General features: G+C 38.3%; 1 protein-coding gene across 8 annotated transcripts in view; it reads right to left on the reverse strand.

The window, feature by feature from the left end:
• The window catches only part of LOC5578220 (arf-GAP with SH3 domain, ANK repeat and PH domain-containing protein 2), a 122,719-nt gene that overhangs the window by 12,914 nt on the left and 90,132 nt on the right, over positions 1-19,673 (reverse strand). For 7 of the 8 annotated variants that reach the window (XM_021839972.1, XM_021839971.1, XM_021839968.1 and 4 more), the window contains exons 3-10: positions 17,981-18,053; positions 9,908-10,053; positions 9,535-9,789; positions 9,375-9,460; positions 8,701-9,134; positions 8,209-8,644; positions 7,961-8,141; positions 20-319 (exon numbers count right to left, since the gene is read on the reverse strand). In XM_021839972.1, the coding sequence (XP_021695664.1) occupies positions 20-319; positions 7,961-8,141; positions 8,209-8,644; positions 8,701-9,134; positions 9,375-9,460; positions 9,535-9,789; positions 9,908-10,053; positions 17,981-18,053 (1,911 nt within the window). Of the gene's footprint in view, positions 1-19; positions 320-7,960; positions 8,142-8,208; positions 8,645-8,700; positions 9,135-9,188; positions 9,298-9,374; positions 9,461-9,534; positions 9,790-9,907; positions 10,054-17,980; positions 18,054-19,673 lie in introns of those variants that run through there. The other variant, XM_021839973.1, reaches the window with a different exon arrangement.

Consider the following 19,673-nt stretch of genomic DNA (forward strand, 5'->3'; position numbering starts at 1 on the left):
TTACATGACAGATACTTACCAACTCCTTGCAGGCCTCGTGGCCCATTTCTTTGGCAATGTCTAGAGCGGTACGGTTTTGAGAATTTTTGATTTCGTAATCACAGCCAGATCGTAGCAACAACTTCATGCACTCCCTCCGGTCGTGCAGAGCGCACAGGTGAAGGGCGGTGTTCTTGCCGGACATATCCGCCGGTCCCGGAGGATTCGTCTGCTTATTCAGACCCTGGGCGGTCATGTTCTGAATCAGGAAGTCCACTATGTGCAGCGTGGATCCCATCTCTCGCAGCACGGATAGGTGGAGGGCCGTTTCGCCAAAGTCCTGTTCGGAAGATAGAAAACATTATGAGGCAATTGAATACTCAGGTGATAACTTTATACTTCAGCTACAGTCAACTCTCCATAACTTGATATTGAAGAAACCATCGATTTATAGCATACAAAACTAGTGCAAATGCGATACAAGGGACCATCGGATAGCCATGGAAATAAAATACTTTACCTTGGTTCTCGAACTCGATATCGAGTAAGGAACAGTTGACTGTAGTTTATAAGCGACACAGCGTGACAAGTTTGTGTGTCCTTGATGTAGAATTAACTATGGACCGATGCACGAGTTCACTATTTGGCGTTTGAGCGGTGCCGTGTTGTTTACGTGGTCATGGCAACGAGTGAATTCGGCACCGCTCAAATGTCAAATTAGTGAACTCGCGCATTGGTTCATGGACCTATGCACGGATTCACTATTTGACGTTTTAGCGGTGCCGTGTTATTTATGTGACCATGGAAACTAGTGAATTCGTCACACTGATGCATTGCATTGATCCATGGACCGTTGCACGAGTTCACTAATTTGACGTTTGAGCGGTGCCGAATTCACTTGTTGCCATGGTCACGTAAATAACACGGCACCGCTCAAAAGTCAAATAGTGAACCAAATACCAGAAGCAGATAATACTATCAGGATAGGTTCAAAAAGCCCACATAAACAGGAAAGGCCGGAAGGCACATACAGTATTGGACAAAACATTTGCAACTTTTTCGATTTTCCATACAAAATGACAAACTTTGATAAACTTTATCTCGGTTATTTATGGACCGATTTGAATGAAATTTTCACAGAATATCAGACATAACTTGAATTTTAAGGACTGTTCATTTAAGAAAGTGGACACCTAAATATTAGCATTTTGGTGTAAAAATTCCATAAAAACAAATAAAATTTTGTTTCAGTGTGATCTCAAGTGTTTATTTTGACAGCAGACAAAAGTTGACATAAAAAAATTATAAATTCTAAACGATGGGTCGAATTGACATGGCGACTCTCAATTTTTTTCTGCACAAATGGTGTACAGAAAAACTACCGTTCCGAGATTTGGCTTAAATCGCGAAGTGTCCAAATTGAATTTTTTCAACGCTGTGGCCAAAACAGATACCATGCCCACACAGTTACGGATCACCCACAGTGACGGATCACTTTGGCGTTCAGCATCGGATAACTCGCTCAAATCATAAACGTTGACGTAAAACATATTTTTCCCGTGTTATACTATTTGTCTTCTACCATTTGTAATGTTAAGCACAACATTCAACCGCTAAATAACGGTGTTTTTGACAAATGTTTAGTTGGTACCACACAGCTATCATTATATGGTCGTTTTCTGTAAGAAGTGCCGTAAGCATTCATAAGCTCCCACAGGTGGTAAAATTCAAATGTTATAGCATGAAACATGCTCGTTCGCTTCGATTTAGTATGAATTCATCTTTAGAAAACATTTTTCTTGATTGTTGATTCTAAATACCGAATATTAGCACTTCTAACTAGTGATCCATAATATGGACCAGGAAATGATTGTTTACCACGGTTATGGATCACTTCCAAAGAATGTAGATTTCTGCCATTTTAAGTATTGGATTCGAAATTTTTAGACAATAGCACTAAGGATAAAACTAATAAAATAGCAAGGTTTGTAAATTTCATTTTTTAGCAGACAAAAATGGGTGGAAAACTTGTTGTGGAGCAAAAACAGTACATGTCTCAGTTGCTACAATCCAGTATCAGAAAAAAAAGGCATTTTACCCTTGTTTCCAGCTCTAACACTGCTATTTTTTGCAGTAATATGTGACACATTGTTAACTTTCGCCAAATCATGCAATACAGATGCATTGAGTTAAAAATATCTTGATTTTGCGCACTGATCCGTAATATGTCACAATTTGATCCATAATATGAAAATTGATCCATAATATGGTTTTCAGAAACCGATAAAATTTTTAATTTTTATTCAATCCTATGTAAATATTACACTCAAAGCAGTTTACTAACCGAAGTTCCAATTTGAAACGATTTAATTCGTGCTTTTAAATTACAATTTTACATTTTCCATGTCGTTTTATTGAATTTTATAGGTTGAACTCCACACTATTTGATCCATAACTGTGGGGTCATGGTATTCCTGACGACGTACGATACATCCCAACAGAAACATTTGGGAAAAATGATTTGGTATGGCAAGCAATTTGCTCCTGCGGTATGAAAGTACTACATATTTCACGACGGGTTCAATCAACGGCGAAAATTACAGAACTGAATGCATTAAAAAATGGCTTCTGCCCATCTACTGAAAGCATACCATGCCTCCATTGTTTTTGCTAGACCTAGCATCGGCTCACTATGCTTCAGCTACTTTGGAGATGCTCAAGAAGGAATAAGTCAAATTTGTAGAAAAATGATCGAATCCATCAAATTGCTCAGAACTACGCCTCATTGAAACATATTGGGTAATAAACAAACGGCATCTTAAGAAGGATGGAAGAGAAGCAAGCTCCATCGATTTTTTCAAGAAAATGTGGTCAGCAGTTCAAAAAGCAGTTCGAAAAGTTCCGAAAAAAGTTGTGCAGAATTTTATGGGAGGTATCAAAAGAAAAGTAAGAGCATTCTCCAGCAATGCTCAATAAATGTTCGAATTTATGTGAATTTGATCGAAATTACCTTGATTTCCATGTATTTTAGGTAAACTCATGAATTTGTTCGAAAATAAACAGTTTACTGTAAAAAACACGTGTCCACTTTCTTAAATGAACAGTCCTTAACATATATTTTTGAGTGATTTTTCCAATCACAAGTTGAAAAGCAGTAACGGTTTGATTAAAGTGAATTTTTTGACGATTTTTTATAATTGACATAACTAAACATATTGAAGGAATAGCTTCATGGTATCTTCAGCAAAGTTGTAGATTTTGACGAAATGAATAAGTTTGCTGAAGACAGTTTTTGTGTAGGGCTATCAGATTTTGAGATAAAAAGTTTTGAATTATTCGTCAAGAATTACACTTTACTCAAACCGTTATTACTTATAAACTCGTGTTTGGAAAAATTATTCTAAAATATATGTTGAAATTCAAGTTATATCTGATGTTCTGTGAAAGTTTCATTCAAATTGGTCCATAAATAACTGAGATCTAGCTTACCAAAGTTGGTCATTTTGTATGGAAAATCGAAAAAGTTGCAAATGTTTTGTCCAATACTGTAGGTCGGGAATAGAAAAAAGGGAGGCAGAAAAGAGTGCAAGATATTTAAAAATCGGATGAAACATACAAGACTGAAAAGCAGAAGAAAAACCGGAAAGTTATAGAAACCGGAAGTACATACACAAGGGGAAAAACAGAAGATAGGAACGAACAAAAGGCAGAAAGTACGCAAACGTAGATATGATAGAAAGATAAAACAAAAGCAAGACAAAAACGCTTGAAGTTAATGTCTTTAATAAAGTAGCTTATCATCCTGACAAGCGGTGATTATCCAGTTTCGGAATTCCGCCACCAGGCAGCGCTAGTGCGCATGAAGGTTTTTTTTTCGAAAATATCTCTGGAGCCTGATCACTGAGAAAGATGACCTCTTCGGCAGAGTTACTCAGTAACTCAAGGGCTATAATTATTTGCGCCAATAAATTCGAGATTTTGCCGTGCACTAGTGAGCATGAAACTTTTGTTTTGCGAATATCTTAGGATCCTGATAACTTAGAAGGTGGGGCCCAGATAGCCGTAGCGGTAAACGCGCAGCTATTCAGCAAGACCAAGCTGAGGGTCGTGGGTTCGAATCCCACCGGTCGAGGATCTTTTCGGGTTGGAAATTTTCTCGACTTCCCAGGGCATAGAGTATCTTCGTACCTGCCACACGATATACACATGCAAAAATGGTCATTGGCATAGTAAGCTCTCAGTTAATAACTGTGGAATTGCTCCTAAGAACACTAAGCTGAGAAGCAGGCTCTGTCCCAGTGGGGACGTAACGCCAGAAAGAAGAAGAACTTAGAAGGATGCCGCCTTCAGCAAAGTTGTCCAGTAGTATATATGCTACCATTATTTGAACCAAAAAAATCAAAATTTTGCCGACAGGTGGCGCTACTGCGCAAAGTTGTTCAGCTCAAAGGCTATCTTTGATAGAGGCAGTTGATTCAAAATCAGGCAGCGCTAGTGAGCATGATACTTTTGTTTTGCGGATATCTAAGGTGCAAAACTACTTAAAAAGATAACGTCTTTGGCAAAGTTGTTATATTAGCCTAGAGCTAGCATTATTCAAGCCGAAAGATTCGAGATTTTGCCACCAGTCGGTGCTAGAGTGCATGAAACTTTTATTTTGCAGATATCTCAGAATTCTGCTCACTTAGAAAAATTGCGTCTCCAGCAAAGTTGTTTAATGAATCAAGGACAATCATTGATCAAGCTAGTTTATTCTAAATTTTATCAATAAACATGAAACCTTTGTTTGGCAAAAATCTCAGCAGCCCGTTCACTTAGAAAGATGGCGTCTTCGGCAGAGTTGTTCAGTAGCTCAAAGGCTATCTTTATTTAGGCCGTGAAATCGAAGATTGACTTCAATAATGATAGCCCTTGAGCTACTGAACAACTTTGCCAAAGATGCCTTTTTCTAAATGGTCAGGATCATGAGATACTTGCAAAAAAAATATAACATGCTCACTAGCGCCGCATGGTGGCAACATCTCAAATCTCTTGGACCAAAAAATGAGAGCCCTTGAGCTACTGAACAATTTATCCGAAGACGCCATCTTTCTCGGTGGCCAGGAACCTGAGATATCCGCAAAACAAAAGTTTCAAGCCCACTAGCACCGCCTGGTAGCAAAATCTCAAATCTCTTGCCTAGAATAATGATAGCCCTTGAGCTACTAAACAACTTTGGCAAAGACGCCAATTTTGTAAGTGGTCAGGCTCCTGAGATATTTGCAAAACAAAAGTTTCATGCTCACTGCCTGTTGACAAAATTTTGAATCAACTTTCTCGAACAATGTTAGCCCTTGAGTTACTGAACAACTTAGTAGAAAATGCCATCCTTCTAAATGAGGCTCCTGCGATACCGTAAAACGGGGTGAGCTTAGCTTAGCTTAGACTGACTACACATATCAATGGTTGCTATTCCGTGATTGACCGAAGTCAGTGAAAATGCACAAAGAATCAACTAGAAGTTCGGCTGGGATTGGCCATAATCTTCTTCAGTGTGCATAATTCAGTGCCTTTTTTTTTACATGGTCAATAACGGCGCCGGCCACGTCCTTGCAGTCAGGTGGGATTGAGGGAAGGAATGTTAGTGTGTAATCTTTGCTATTTGGAGACCGTGTTTGCCTCTGCATCTCCACAAAGGTTACTGGGAGGGATGTTTGTTAATGGGAAGGATCGTTGGGTCACAGGATTCACTTTGATAAGCGATTAGACCATGATAAATAATTATTTGTGAGATATAAACATGCTTATATGTAAATATAATATTTTCATTTGATATGAACAACATCTATGTAGAGAAAAAATATGCCGACACTTGATGTGACGAACGTTTCAAAGTTTGTAGAATAAAGTGAACCTTTTGGAAGTCTACACTTGAAGTGTCGAACCATTCAAAGTTTTTTTTTAATTACAAATATAAAGGTAAAAAGAAGAAAGTGTTTTGAAAAAAAAAAAAATTAGACATAAATAATTTATGAATCAGAGTTTATGTCGACACTCACAGTGACGAACCATTCATATTTTTTTGAAAAATCATATTTACGTCTCACCGTTGTAACGATTAAGGGTGCAATCATACATATTTTATAGATTAGAAACAGTAGCATAAAACGAGCTCACCAATTGATCCGTCATCCTTGAGCAGCAACAATCCTCTTTGAACTTCACTCGTTTAATAGGCTATATAAAAGCACTCAGAGAAAATAGGCGTGCAACCCGTGAGGGAAAACAACTGACGACTGCTCGGGCTTTCTTGACACACTGCCCAGGAGCAAGCGTCAACGTCGGAAGATCAAAAAGAACTAATCGAAAGCGGCACTTTTTCACTTTACTCGATCGACGCGCGACATGTTTGATCCTGCCCTCATCGCCGGCCCCCGCAAGAGCAAGCGTCAAGGTCGGAAGATCAAACACAACTCCATGCCATGGAATCGGAAGACCACACACTACAAACGCGAATCTCTTTTCGCACTCGCGCCACGCGGACCGAAAACAATTGGTCTTGATTCCATCGCTCGCCCTGCAAGAGCATGCTATGGAATCGAAAGACCACACACTACTAACGCGAACCTCTTTTCGCACTCGCGCCACGCGGACCGAAAACAATTGGTCTTGATTCCATCCCTCGCCCTGCAAGAGCATGCTATGGAATCGAAAGACCAGACACTACTCAAGGCTCCTGCGATACCGTAAAACGGGGTGAATAGAAAAAGTGGGGCGAATAGAAACAATGCGACCTACAGTTAGAAATGCGAGTACAGTTAAACTTCCGTGAGTAGATGTTCCATTACTCGATATCGACTCATGGAACCATACTAAAAATCAATTTCCATAGCAATGCTGTTCCATGAGTCGATGGTCCCTTCAATATCGACTCATGAAGGGATGACTGTATTATGTAAAGATAAACTTCAAAAACCTCATAAAATATATTTTTTCCCATTAGTTCAATAGCAACAGAGTATTGATATTTAGACTATTTTCAAATAAATAATTTTGCTACATTTCTCATTATAAAATTGAGAAGAAAATATTGAAATCTCAACCATTTTTGACAGCTTAAAACATCCGCCATTTTTGCCAATTTCTAACATGATCAAAAATTGAAAATGTTAAAAAAATTTTTTTTTCTTCACTAGATAAATACATTGGGATATTTCATAGTGATGTACTTTAAAAAGAGTTCACTTTGAATTTAAAATGAAAAAAAAGTATTGATATTTGCTGAACACTGTTCCCATTCGCTCCATCGCGGGGTGAATAGAAACATACAACATTTTCATAAATATTTGTATGATATAATTTTTATTTTTTAACAACGATTGGGGTCTCAGCAAAGAAAGACGTGACCCATATTTGGGACTAATACATTAGTTTTTTTTCCACACGGTTTACGTTTTACACATTCAAACATGTCTGACCATATTTTTGTATTCGCCCTATTTTACGGTATCTACAAAACAAAAGTAAAGTTTCATGCACACTACTGCCACCTAGCGGTCAAATTCCATCAGATAGCTCCACCCTCAGAGCAGCTTTATTCAAAACCCCATGTTTAAAAATTATCTGGATTTTGAAATATATCGATTTCACTTTGTAGTCTACTAGAACCATATAGAGTGCCTTCATTATTATGCGACTTTCATGTACATTTGGCCAAAACGGCTGTAAACAAAAACTGTTGAGTATTGTTCTTAAGAAGATTCTTGAGGAATACATTTTAATTTGGTTTCGATAGCTATCTTTGTTATAAAATGGTAGCATATAAATCACAATAATGGTTGTACAAAGTACAACAGCGCAACAGCTCGAAGGTCAAGAGATATCACAGACAAATTTATTTATAAAGGAACTTTAAACACATTTCTAAAACGGAATTCTTATGCAGTTGTTTTCTCCTAGATCTCTTCACCTATCATAATGTCTAACTTTGATCGTAACTCACCGATGATGGTAACACACAGGATAGATCAGCGCCTTCAGCCCACACTTGCAGCAACTGACCCAGATCCGCATTGATCACAGCTTGTTCGAGATCGCTCCGTAAGTCCCGATCGTCGGCACATGTCCGCATGACATACCTCTTGGCAATGTACTTTGCCCGTATGAAATCGTACCGTTCCTCCCTGGTGAAGACAGAAGTAACTCATTACTCATTTAGAATTCGTTGCAAACAACGAAAAGAGGTCTTACATTGAACTATCGGGCGTAAGTTTCCCAGTTCCGAGCGTGGCTTCCATCACCTCGTTCAGACTGTTGTTGCCCATGGCCCTGGCGATTAGCAGTTGTGCCGTAGTCAGATTGTCCAGCGTTAAACTCTGTATCCGCGAGTGGTGCACGCCCAAATCCCGATGAACACCCGAGCACTGGATGCACACCAGGATGCCAAAGTTCAAACTGATCCAGGTAACGTCGTTCTTCGATGCACAATCGCAGCACTGGTCGTTGCCGGGCAGATTCTGGATGTACTTGATGACCGTCTTCTGCAGCTCGATTAGACTAGGACTCATCTGGGGGGTTGCGTGTTGGAATGCTTTGGCCAGTGCTTTCTCCTTGCAGTTCATTAGCACGGACATCCACGCCTTTTGATCGGCTTCATCCTCCGCTTGAAAGTGGTACGGTCGATTATCTGCAATAAGGAATTTTAAACATAGCCTTTGTCTAGGTCTCAAGGTTGTTACTCACAGCTAATCAAATCGAACCCTTTCTTATCGTCCGACACCGGTTTGATCTGGCAGGTGAGGAGATTGACCCGGGTCGGAGCTTTCGTTTCGTCCGCGTGGCAGATGTCCAGGAAACCGTCGGCTGTCACCCGACACCGTCGTTTCTGCCACACCCTCCGCACTTTGCCTTCACTCTTCTTCAGTAGGTGGCCGGATCGTGTGACTCCATGGTTCTTGTCGCCCTGCAGCTGATGAAGCGAGTATCCTACGGCACCTTTGTCACTGGGAACATTCTCCACGCGTTCGAAATCGGGCGACGATCGCAGCAGAGTCCGCAATTCTAGCAACTTCCGTCGTTCTTCGTCCTGTTTGTGACGGATTGTCTGAAGTTTGACGCTCAGTTCCTCTATGTACGTTCCAAAGTGTGCGATTGTCTTGAGCCCGTCTTTGAAATAGCTACAAAAATTAAATGAAGGTATTAGAATTCTTAACAAGGAATCAAAACCCTACTCTTCTAATGAGCTGTAATCCATCCCTTTGACGGGAACGTTCAATTCGTACGCCATGTGGCTGAGCATGATTGTTTACGGTAGTAAGGATCACCTCACACTGAATCACGCTTAGCCACCAACGAATGAACCACCCTTCTTATCAAACTGATCCGATAAAAGAGCAAAAAACGCCAAGCCCACTTACTTGTTTTGAGCGTGATAGTATTCGACCAAGTGCTGCAACAGCTCGATACCTTTCTTTGTCTTTATCTCGTTGAACTTTATCAGATACTGCGAAGGGAAAAAAATATCTATGTATGCGCCTCACTTGCCCAACAGACAAATCAATGTCCCGCGCTGCTTACCTCGCACATCTGCAGCTGAAATACCCGCCGCTCCTTTTCGATTTCCTCGGCAATTTCTGCCGGGGTCACCTCGGTTCGCATCATGCCGGCGTCCTTGGCCAGGGCTTTCTTCTCCTTCTCGATTTTCATGAACTTGGAATCGTAATCTTTGGCTGCTTTGTCGAATGGCCTCTTCATCTCGCCCTTCATTCCGCGCAGTTCGCTCTTCAGCAGCGAATCCACCGGGAACATGACGATGTTGTTGATGTTTTGCATCTGAAAAAAAAACATAGAATTCAATTATGTTCACGCTTATCGAACAATGTCACGGTTGGGGATTTTGGGGGTATGGCAAATTGAATTTTGAGCCTCCGGTGCTGTCCCAATTGCTTACCAGCGTTTTCATCAGGGCGCTGAGCTCTTTGGTGACGACGGAAAATTTGAGGAACGCTGCACCGATGTCGGGCTCTTCCTTTGAGAGGGCCACTGAGCCGAGCCGTTCCAGGGCCCGCACCAGACACATTTCGTTGTCCACGTGAGCTGAAATGGGATGACAATGGTAAAAGATACGCGGCGTTAATAAATACAAAAAAAAATACTAGGTATGAACTTATGCTGAAATTAAATTTCGTAATCTAGTGTAATTTAGCATAATGGTAAGAGTACCGTGGCCAGGACAGCTCTCAACTATTGGAGGATGCGTCAATCTTGTCTAAGAGTCAAGGGTTAGTCCCAAATCTTTGACTTTGGTAACGAACGGGAAGGAGGCAACCCTCATGCAATGGTCTAGGACTGTACCGCCTACAAATTTGTGCGAATCGTTTAATGCTAATGCTAATATCATACAATATTTTACATCTGATTTATCCTGACCAGGGGGGTCAAAAATAATTATTTACGGATAACACAGGCCTCCCCACCAAAGGACGTAGCTTGGGTGTCATCTGTAGTAGATTGCAAAAAAAGTTTGGAAATATTTTCTTTATTCTTGGAAAAATGGATGATTTCTTCTAATGCTTCTAAAACTCAATTTATAATATTCCCATATAAACCAAAAGCTCTTCACTTGAAACCTTCAAGTAGACATGTTGTCAAGATGAGAGGGTCCCTCTTAGGAATCCTAAATTTAAAACATGATATACTAGAAGACAGTATTAATGTTTTATCAATACTTTCTTTTGTGAGACATTATTTCAGTGCTGTTTCATTCAACAAAAACAGAAATGAGAGGGCTGAATCGAAATGTTGAAAACTCTCAGTTTACTTTGGAAGCTCTTGGACACGTAAATGAACCAGAATGAGATCCATCAACATCAATTCAATTTAAGTGAATTTCATCAAGAATTCTTCTAGAGATTTTGCGAGGAGTTTTTTCTGTGATTTCTCCATAGGAACCTCCCGTATAATATTTACTGGGATTCCTCCAGAAAAGCCTCAGGATAAATTCCTAGAGGAGTCGCTGGAGAAATTATATGAGCCATCCCTGGAGAAACATCTGGAAACAAATTTATGTAGAAATCCTTAGAGTAATCCCTAGAGATCCCCTTCGGGGAAATATGGAGAAATCTCTAAAGTATCACTTGCAAAAATCCTTAGAGTAATCTCTAGAAGAAATCTCTGGAAGATTTCCTGAAGGAAGAAATCAGTGGAATATTTTTTAGAGGAACAAATGTAGAGATTTTTCTAGAACAATTTTTGGAGAAATTCCTAAAGAAATTGCTGGGTAAAACTCTGAAGGGATCCCTGTAGAGATTTTCCTGGAGGAGTCTTTGGAGATTTTCCTGTATGAATCTCTGATGAATTATGTGGGTAAATTGTTGAATGAATCAATGAAAGGTTACCTGGGTTAATTTATGAAGAGATCTTTGAAGAATTTACTTGGTAAATTGCTGAAGGACTTCCTAGAGGCATCTCAGTAGGAATCCCTGGACAAATTCCTGGAGTAATCCTTGGAAGAATCACTGAGAAGACTTTGCGGGAAGAATCCCTGGAGAAACCCCTGCAGCGACATTTTGGAGAAATACCTGGATAATTCTTGGAATCTATTGTTCTGGAGAAATCGCTGGATAAATATCTGGAGAAATCCATTTCTGACGAAATTTCTCCAAGGATTTCTCCGGAAGTTTTCAAGTAATTATTCCAGAGATTACCCAGAGATGGCTCCAGGGATTCTAAAAGGATTCTTCAAACGTTTACTCCTGAAATTTCTTTAGGGCTTCCTCAATAAATCTTTCCAAAGATTCCTCCAAGGATTTCACCGGTAAAATCTGCAAAAAATATTGACTATATCCAGGAATTCCTCCAGGGATCTCAATTATTCCTGTTGTTTCTCCAGTGATTTCTGCAGAAGTTCTTCCAAGCCTTCTTGCAGACGTCTCGAGATTCCCCCAGGAATAATTCTGGAGATTTCTTCAGTGATTCTACAAGAAATTACTTTAAGATTTTTCTTCAAGAATCCCCTCAAGTATATCTCCAAAAAATCACTATATGAATCACTCCAAAAATGTTTCCAAGTAATCATCCAGGAGTTCTCCGATAAATGTTTCTATAGATTCGTTATTAGCCTCCGGAAATTCCAGTACAAATTCTTCTAGAGATTCTCTCATGAATTCCTCCAAGGATTTAATCGGAAATTACCCTAAAAGTGCCGCCAAAGATTCCTCCAAGAATTTCCCTAGGAATTGCTCGAGGTACTCTTTTACTGAAGAAGATTTAGAAAAACCACAGGATAAATTAATGGAGGAATCACTGAAGAAATTCCGTGAGCCGTACCAGGAGAAACCTCTAAAAAATTCATGAAGAAATCCTTACAGAAACCCAGAGATCCCTGGGTGATCAGCTTTAGAAAAAAATATGGATACATCTCTGTAGTATTACCTGCAGGAATCCTTAGAGTAATCTCTGGGGGGATCTCTTGAGGAAGCCTTGCCTTATCTCTGCAAGATTCCTTTGCAAATCCTTAGAAAAAAAATCTTACAGGAGTCTCTGGATGAATACACGAAGAAATCGCTAGAAGAATTTCTGAAGAAATCTGCGGAACAATTTTTAGAGGAACACATGGTGAGATTTTTCTGGAACAATTCTTTGAGAAATTCCTAAAGAAATTTCTGGGTAAATCTCTGGAGGAATTCCTTTAGAGATTTTCCTGGAAGTATCCCTGGAGGACTCTCCGAAGAAAATCCTGTAGGAATTTCTCAAGAATAACGTGGGTAAATTGTTGAATGAATTAATTAAAGGTTATCTAGGTTAATTAATGAAGGGTTCTTTGAAGAAGTCCCTTGGTAAATTGCTAAAGGATTCCCTAGAAGCATCACCGTTACACTCCATGCGACGTGTTCGTGCGAGTAAAAAGTTCTGGAAAGTCTCCGGAATGATTGGAAAAACGGGAGTGGACTCAGCTGTCATTTTGTATGGGGGATTACATGACGTTTTGCAACAGCCTACTTGATGGCAAGACGAAGTATATAATATAAACAAATGGTGAATTATTTCTACAAAACGGCAAAGTTCGACATGAACTATAGCTGGTTTCTGAGTCATGGCAAAACTTTAAAATGATACCATGTAAAAAAATAATGGCTTGCTTGTTAAAAAATGACGTAAATCCAAACAAGCATCTTAGCAGGAATCCATCAACGATTTTTCGAAGAATGTAGACCTCGTCATTTATTAACCCCTCTACCGGCAGCTTCATTTTTTCTCCACAAAACAATATTCAAATCGCGATAATTTTTTTTCTTTCTCGATATTTTTGCACCATTTTTTCACAATTTGTCTTCTATTTTTGGATTCTGTGTTGGTACTAATCATTGGTCATATGGTTTTGAAGATAATCCGGTATTCCGTGGGAGACCGACATTTCCCATTCAAAATTTCTTTGTACGTCATTTTATATTTAGTCAATTTATCAAAAAAATAAAATGCGGACTATACAGTCAAGTAATAGGGAGCTTCTCTGAAAAAAATCATTCAAATCGGTTGATTGTCTCCGAGAAACCCAAAAATTACAATATGATGTTTTTGAAGTTTTGAAGATCTTGGCACGGCTGTAGTGGTACCAAATACAGAAAAACTCATTACTCAAAAACGGTTGCACAGATTAATTTTATTTTTCGTAATAGACTCGTCAAGTTTAGTTTCGAAAATGAATAACCAAACATGAGAAAAAAAAATGTAGCTTGAAATATTCCCCCCCAAGGAGTTTTGGAATATCTCCGGATACCACTGATAAAACCGATACAGATTATTAAAAAAAGAGTTTTCTGAGAACTTGTGAAAAAATGGTGCAAATATATTGAGAAACAAAAAAGTTATGGCGAATTTGAATATTTCTTTAAAGTAAAAAAATGAGGCTGCTGGTAAAGGGGTTAATTCATCAATGATTTCGCCATGTATTCATACTGGATCTTACAAACAATTTGTTATGAAAAACAGTCAGAAATCGGTAAACCTACAGAAAATCATAAGAAATCTCGTCAGGGATTTTATAAGGACTGTAGCTAGTAATCCAAACAAGGCATCACCAAAAATCAGTATAAGCGTCTCTAGGAATCCACCAATTAAGAATCCCTTATGGAACACAGGGAAGCCCAGGATTTCAGTAAGAAACCACTCAGATCTCATAAGAAATTTCATAAAAAGAAAAACAATTCAGTTTTCACCAACTGGATTTTTTTTTAAGAATTTCATGAAAAATAATATCTTCTAGAGAATTCACTAAACTTAACCCTCATGGAATCCGCTAATTATAAGCCTCGATTTCCGTTAAAATTCTTGCTATTATCAAGAATATGCCATAAATTTTAATGGAAATTCAGAATCTTTAAATACCTTTATAGAAACGTTTTCATGGATCCGATTATATCCCATAAGATTTTTTATGAATCTGCTCAATATCTTCAACCCGAAATTCACATTTTTATTTTATTATGATATCTACCGAAAACCAATATTTTTTTTACAGGATTTTGCTAAAAAACTAACATTATCAACTCACAAAAGACCATTATGTCAGTTATGATACAAATTGTTAAGCAGTCATGTTCCCCTTACAAAATTTTCTAGTTTCGCCCTTAGTGCTTTTCCCGGTGTGTCCTACAATTTCCCGGGTATTTCCCGTATTATTCCAGGTCATTTGGAATTCCCGGGTTTTTCCCGCTTTTCCCGGATGGATGGACACCCTGTTCTTAGAGTATTTTCTGAAAAAATTCCTGGAGGATGGTTGATCTTTGGAGGAATTTCTAGAGGAATTCTTGAAGAAATCTCCGGAGGAAGGCCAGAATGAATCTCTGTAGAAATTACTGAGGAAATTCCAGGAAGATTACCTGGAAAATTCCATGGAGTAATTCATGTAGAGATTCTCCAGGAGGTATTCCTTAGGGATTTTTAGGACGAATCCCTCAAACATTATTGAAAAAATTTCTTGTAGAATCCCTGGATGAATTCCTGGATAGTTTCCTGATGAAACCCCTAGGACAATCCGGGGAGGAATCCATGGAGCCCTGAAGAGGACTACCTAGGGATATCCCTGCATGTATCCTAGGAGAAATCCCTGGAGGAATTTCTGATGAAATTTCTGGAGTATTTCTTGAAGAGGTTGTTCTAGTCTAGACATCTCTGCAAGGATCCTGATTGAATCCTTGAAGGAGTTTCTGGAGTAATCTCTAGAAGCATACCAGGATAAATCGCTTGAAGAATTCCTGGAGAAATACCTGAAAGGATTTCTGGAAAAATCCTTTGAGAAATTCCTCGAGGAATCCCAGTAATCTATGAAGGATTCACTAGAGGCATTCTATACTAAATTGCGGAAACTCCTTCCAAAATTTCTAAAAAAAATCCCTTTAGAGATTTTGCTGCAGAAAACCCCTGCAATAATCCTTGGAGGAGCTCCTAGTAGAATTCCTGGAACCCTATCGGAGCTGGTCTAAAAAAATCATAGGAATCAAAATTTCTTCCCGAAGGAATCTCTGGTGATATTCCTAGTGGAATCCCTGAAGCAATCGCTGTAGAGATTACTGTAGATTATCTCGGAGGAATTTCTAGTAAGATCCCTTGAGAAATCTTTGAAGGAATTCCTGGAGAAATTTCAGGAAAAACGTCTGGAGAAATTTCTGGAGATATATCGGGAGAAATACTTGAAGATATCATTGAAGATTTTCCTAAAGGCACTTCTGGAGGGTTCCTGTAGCCATGTTTGAACTGGTCCTAATATTGCGTTTGCGGTCAAAAGTTATTATTCGTCTTTTTACTTTTAGGTTGAACACATGAATAATGGCTTGTCGAATGATGGTGATCGCCATATTATCACATTTTTCTTTTAGACCAACGGGTATTCAGATATAATGAATTTATGTTTATAAGGCCAAGCTAACTGTGGCGGTAAACAAGCAGCTTTTCAACAAGACGAAGCTGAGGAACATGGGTTCGAATCCCATCGGTTACAGTTATTTACTGAGAGCTCTCAGTAAATAACTGTAAAAGTGCTCATAGGAACACTAACCTGAGAAGCAGGCTCTCTCAGAGCTGACAGAGCTTGCTTCTCAGCGTAGTGTTCTTATGAGCACTTCCACAGTTATTAACTGAGAGCTTTCTTTGCCAAAGTTGCCATTTTCGCATTCGTATATCGTGTGGCAGGTACGATGATACTTTATGCCAGGGAAGTCAGGGAAATTTACGAAAAGATCCTGGGACCGAGATTCGAACACAGCCACCTTCAGCATGGCTTTGCTTTGTAGCCGCGGACTCTAATCACTCGGCTAAGGAAGGCCCCCTCTGTGCTCGTGTAAATCGGAATGAAAAATCATGAAATTTGAACCGTCGCGTCGTACCATATGTGCGTATGAACTTTCCTTGTGTACAAAAAAATGTACAGAGTTTCCTTCTTCGGTTTCATATCTTTCATATAAAACTAAAAGAACGAAAATCGGCTCAAAATTGGATTATTGAGAGTGTTTCAAAATCATAACTCATTTTAGACCCTTAATGCATAATGTGTAACTTATTCTCAATGCATTAGGAAGGTTAAGCAATTTCATCAATTCCAAAAAAAATCACTTAAATTTTCCGTTTGCTTTACAGGGATTTACCCATGGATTCCTTAAGCCGTATAGTACGAAAGATACCTTCAGCAATCTGTCCACAAAACTGTCATTTCAAGGGATTTAAAAAAAAGTCTTCGAAACTCATAGTCTTTCAAGAATTTCTCAAGAAATTTGTCAAGATTTCACCAATAATGTTTCTAACAATAACTTAATTTTTAATAACTCTTAAGGAATAGTTCACAAATACTTCCAAAAATCCCTCTTGGAGAGCCAGTAACTTACAAAAAAGATCCTATGGAAACCCGGAATTCATCAATGGAATCCTCCGTAAGAACCTCTACAAAAAACTATATTAATCACTTGAAAAATATATACAGAAGTCACTCAAACACTGTTTCTGAAATACCCACCCAGAGAACTCCTTCAGCGGCCTCAACAGGAATCCTTTTAAGAGCTACAGCTACTACAGTTATAATACTACAGTTGAAATACTTTCATAGGAAGGTGCCTATGAAAGTATTTTAAGTCAATCTAACACAAATTAACCCTCTAATACCCAACCCCGCCTTTAGACGGGGTACACTTTGGAATTTTGTGTATTTTTTCGTAGCTCGGAAATCAAAATGATTTTATTTTTGGCTTATACCTTGACTCATAACACGCATATAAGAAAAGTTTTTATGACTTTTGAAACTTTTTTGTATTTTTAGAAATTGTTTGAAAAATTGCATTCTTATATAACCTACAAATGCCTGGGCTTCATTTAACGTGTAATATAAAAAATCGTACCTTTTATATTTTTCTACGATTAACCTATCACAAACGATGAGCCTGGTGGTATTAAAATCATTTCAAACCTGTTTTTTCCGTTAGTCACACGGAAAATAAAATACGCTACGAAAAATAAATAAAAATTAAATATTTTTAAAAATACCGTAACAATTTAAATTTTTATTATTGCCAAAAATAAACAACTAGAAAAGGCTTCAAGAAAAAATGGAAAAAGCTAGGGATGTTCAAAAATAAAAATTATAAAAATCAGAAACCAAAATTTAAAAATTTGTGAATAAAAATAAATAAATGCCCAAAACGTGTTTAGAACGATTTTAGATAACGAAAAATAATACTTAAATCGAAAATAAAAATTTGGGTATTAGAGGGTTAATCTATGTAAAGCATTTGGTCTTGGTTCCTCTACAGATTTTTTCTCCAAGAAATTCTTAAAAATGATCGCAAAGTTTCAGGTGTATGTTAATGTGCTAAAATTAACCTTAATAAAGAAACAAAAAAAAAACGATCGCAAAGCACTTGATCGTCATAGCACTAATCTTATCATAAGAAACTACTGAGCTCATAGTATTTAGACATACTCCATAAACGGACCACTACATTTGATCATCAAACCCCTTCGTTTGAGCGCTACTTACTGTTTCCTGAATTGTGTATTGCTTTAACGGCCTTCTTCAGCTTAGTCAGCCCTTCGCGATCGAAGTCAAGTGTCTGGAAATAGTAAAAGAGATGAAATAGCGGCCATTAGTTTCTGATAGTCGTAACAATAAATAATAACGATCGATTGGTGCCAGTGAGAAGCGAGCGTGAATAACCCCCATCACAATCATCCGGAAGCTCACAGAAGCTTGCTGGTCGCAAAGGAAATGTGACGAAGGAAAGATATTCGCTGGATAGCAATAAAATACCAATCATATCACGATGATATTGACGGCGACGACCAAATGATGAAAAAGTGGCAAAATGAAATGCAAAAAAAACATCAATTTTCTAGCGATGGCAAGTGAAGGGGTCGTTTCCTCAATCAGCGACACCAACCAACATGATTTATAAACGAAATCGATGGGGTTTGGCCTATACACTCCCGTGCAAAAGTTTGGTGTAAACCCTTAAGAACCATGCAAAAGTGTTTTGCTCATATTTATGTAATTTCGCGTTTGCTTCAAATTCTCTATGGCTTATTCGGAAGGCAATGAGTTTATCATACATTGTAGGTACCACATGTATTTCAACAAAACAATTTGTGATTTGTTTTTACTAAACTTTTTTTTTAAGTTGCAACATTTTTCAAAAAAACATAGTTGATCAAAATTTTAAATCTATGCGGAATCAGAGCCATAATCTCATATTCATTGAAGAGCTTTTGCAATACTTTGGCGGAAAAATCTGAAAACTATTTAGAATCAATGAAATAGTCATTCAAGTCACCGTGCAAAACTTTTGCACGGGAGTGTATGTTGTTCGTTCGAACCAGCTCAACGCCGCGCGGTCGGTTACACAAATCTTTCTGCAGCCGTCAATATCAGCAACAGAAGAATGCGAAAACCATCTGGGACTGTGTTTTGTTATTCTGCACGGCCGTCCGTCGTTTGGAGTGATTCGTTTAGATTCAACTCTCTAGAGGCGTCGTTCTAATTTTACCGTCGCGAATTCTTTGGCATTTCCTCAACATTGAGCTGAAACGGTAGTTGATTTGCAACAAGTTAAAGGTATAATGTCAATTGTGTCTTTTTGCAACTATTTTACTTACTCATGCTGTTAAAATCTTGATAAAAATAAAACTTCCATCTACTTAGGATATTTCTTCGAAAACATCCTTTATTTGGGCTAAGGTTTTGTAATTATAAGGTTAAAAATATTCTGTCGGCGAACATTTCCACATACATTTTGTAAGGTAATGATCGAATTACGAATTTAGTATGGCAAAAAGACTAAAAATTAAAGAAAATACCCGACAGAATATTTTCAAACTTTAACGCTGTTATAATTTTGTTAAGATACTCATCCTCGTCGAAGAAAATCTGAGATAATAATCAATTTTTTTTCACCTTGTAATCCTATACGGATTTATTCAAAGCAGACATTTTCTGATCAATTTTATATTTCGATTATTTAGTACTTCATGAACCTGCTAAGAATGGAAATGTAGGCCAAAATCAGCACAATTACCCTACACAATATCGAACAGAACATGACGGAGCAAAGAAAGTGACACAAAATGGAAATCTCAATTGTTTTGTGCGGTTTACTACCCCGCGAGCGCAGTCAAGGAATGTTCCCCAGCAGAATACAAATTTGGTTTATGCAGGTGATCTGTGTGGTTGGTGTGTT

This window comes from Aedes aegypti, chromosome 2, assembly GCF_002204515.2.
Source record: "Aedes aegypti strain LVP_AGWG chromosome 2, AaegL5.0 Primary Assembly, whole genome shotgun sequence".
NCBI lineage: Eukaryota > Metazoa > Arthropoda > Insecta > Diptera > Culicidae > Aedes > Aedes aegypti.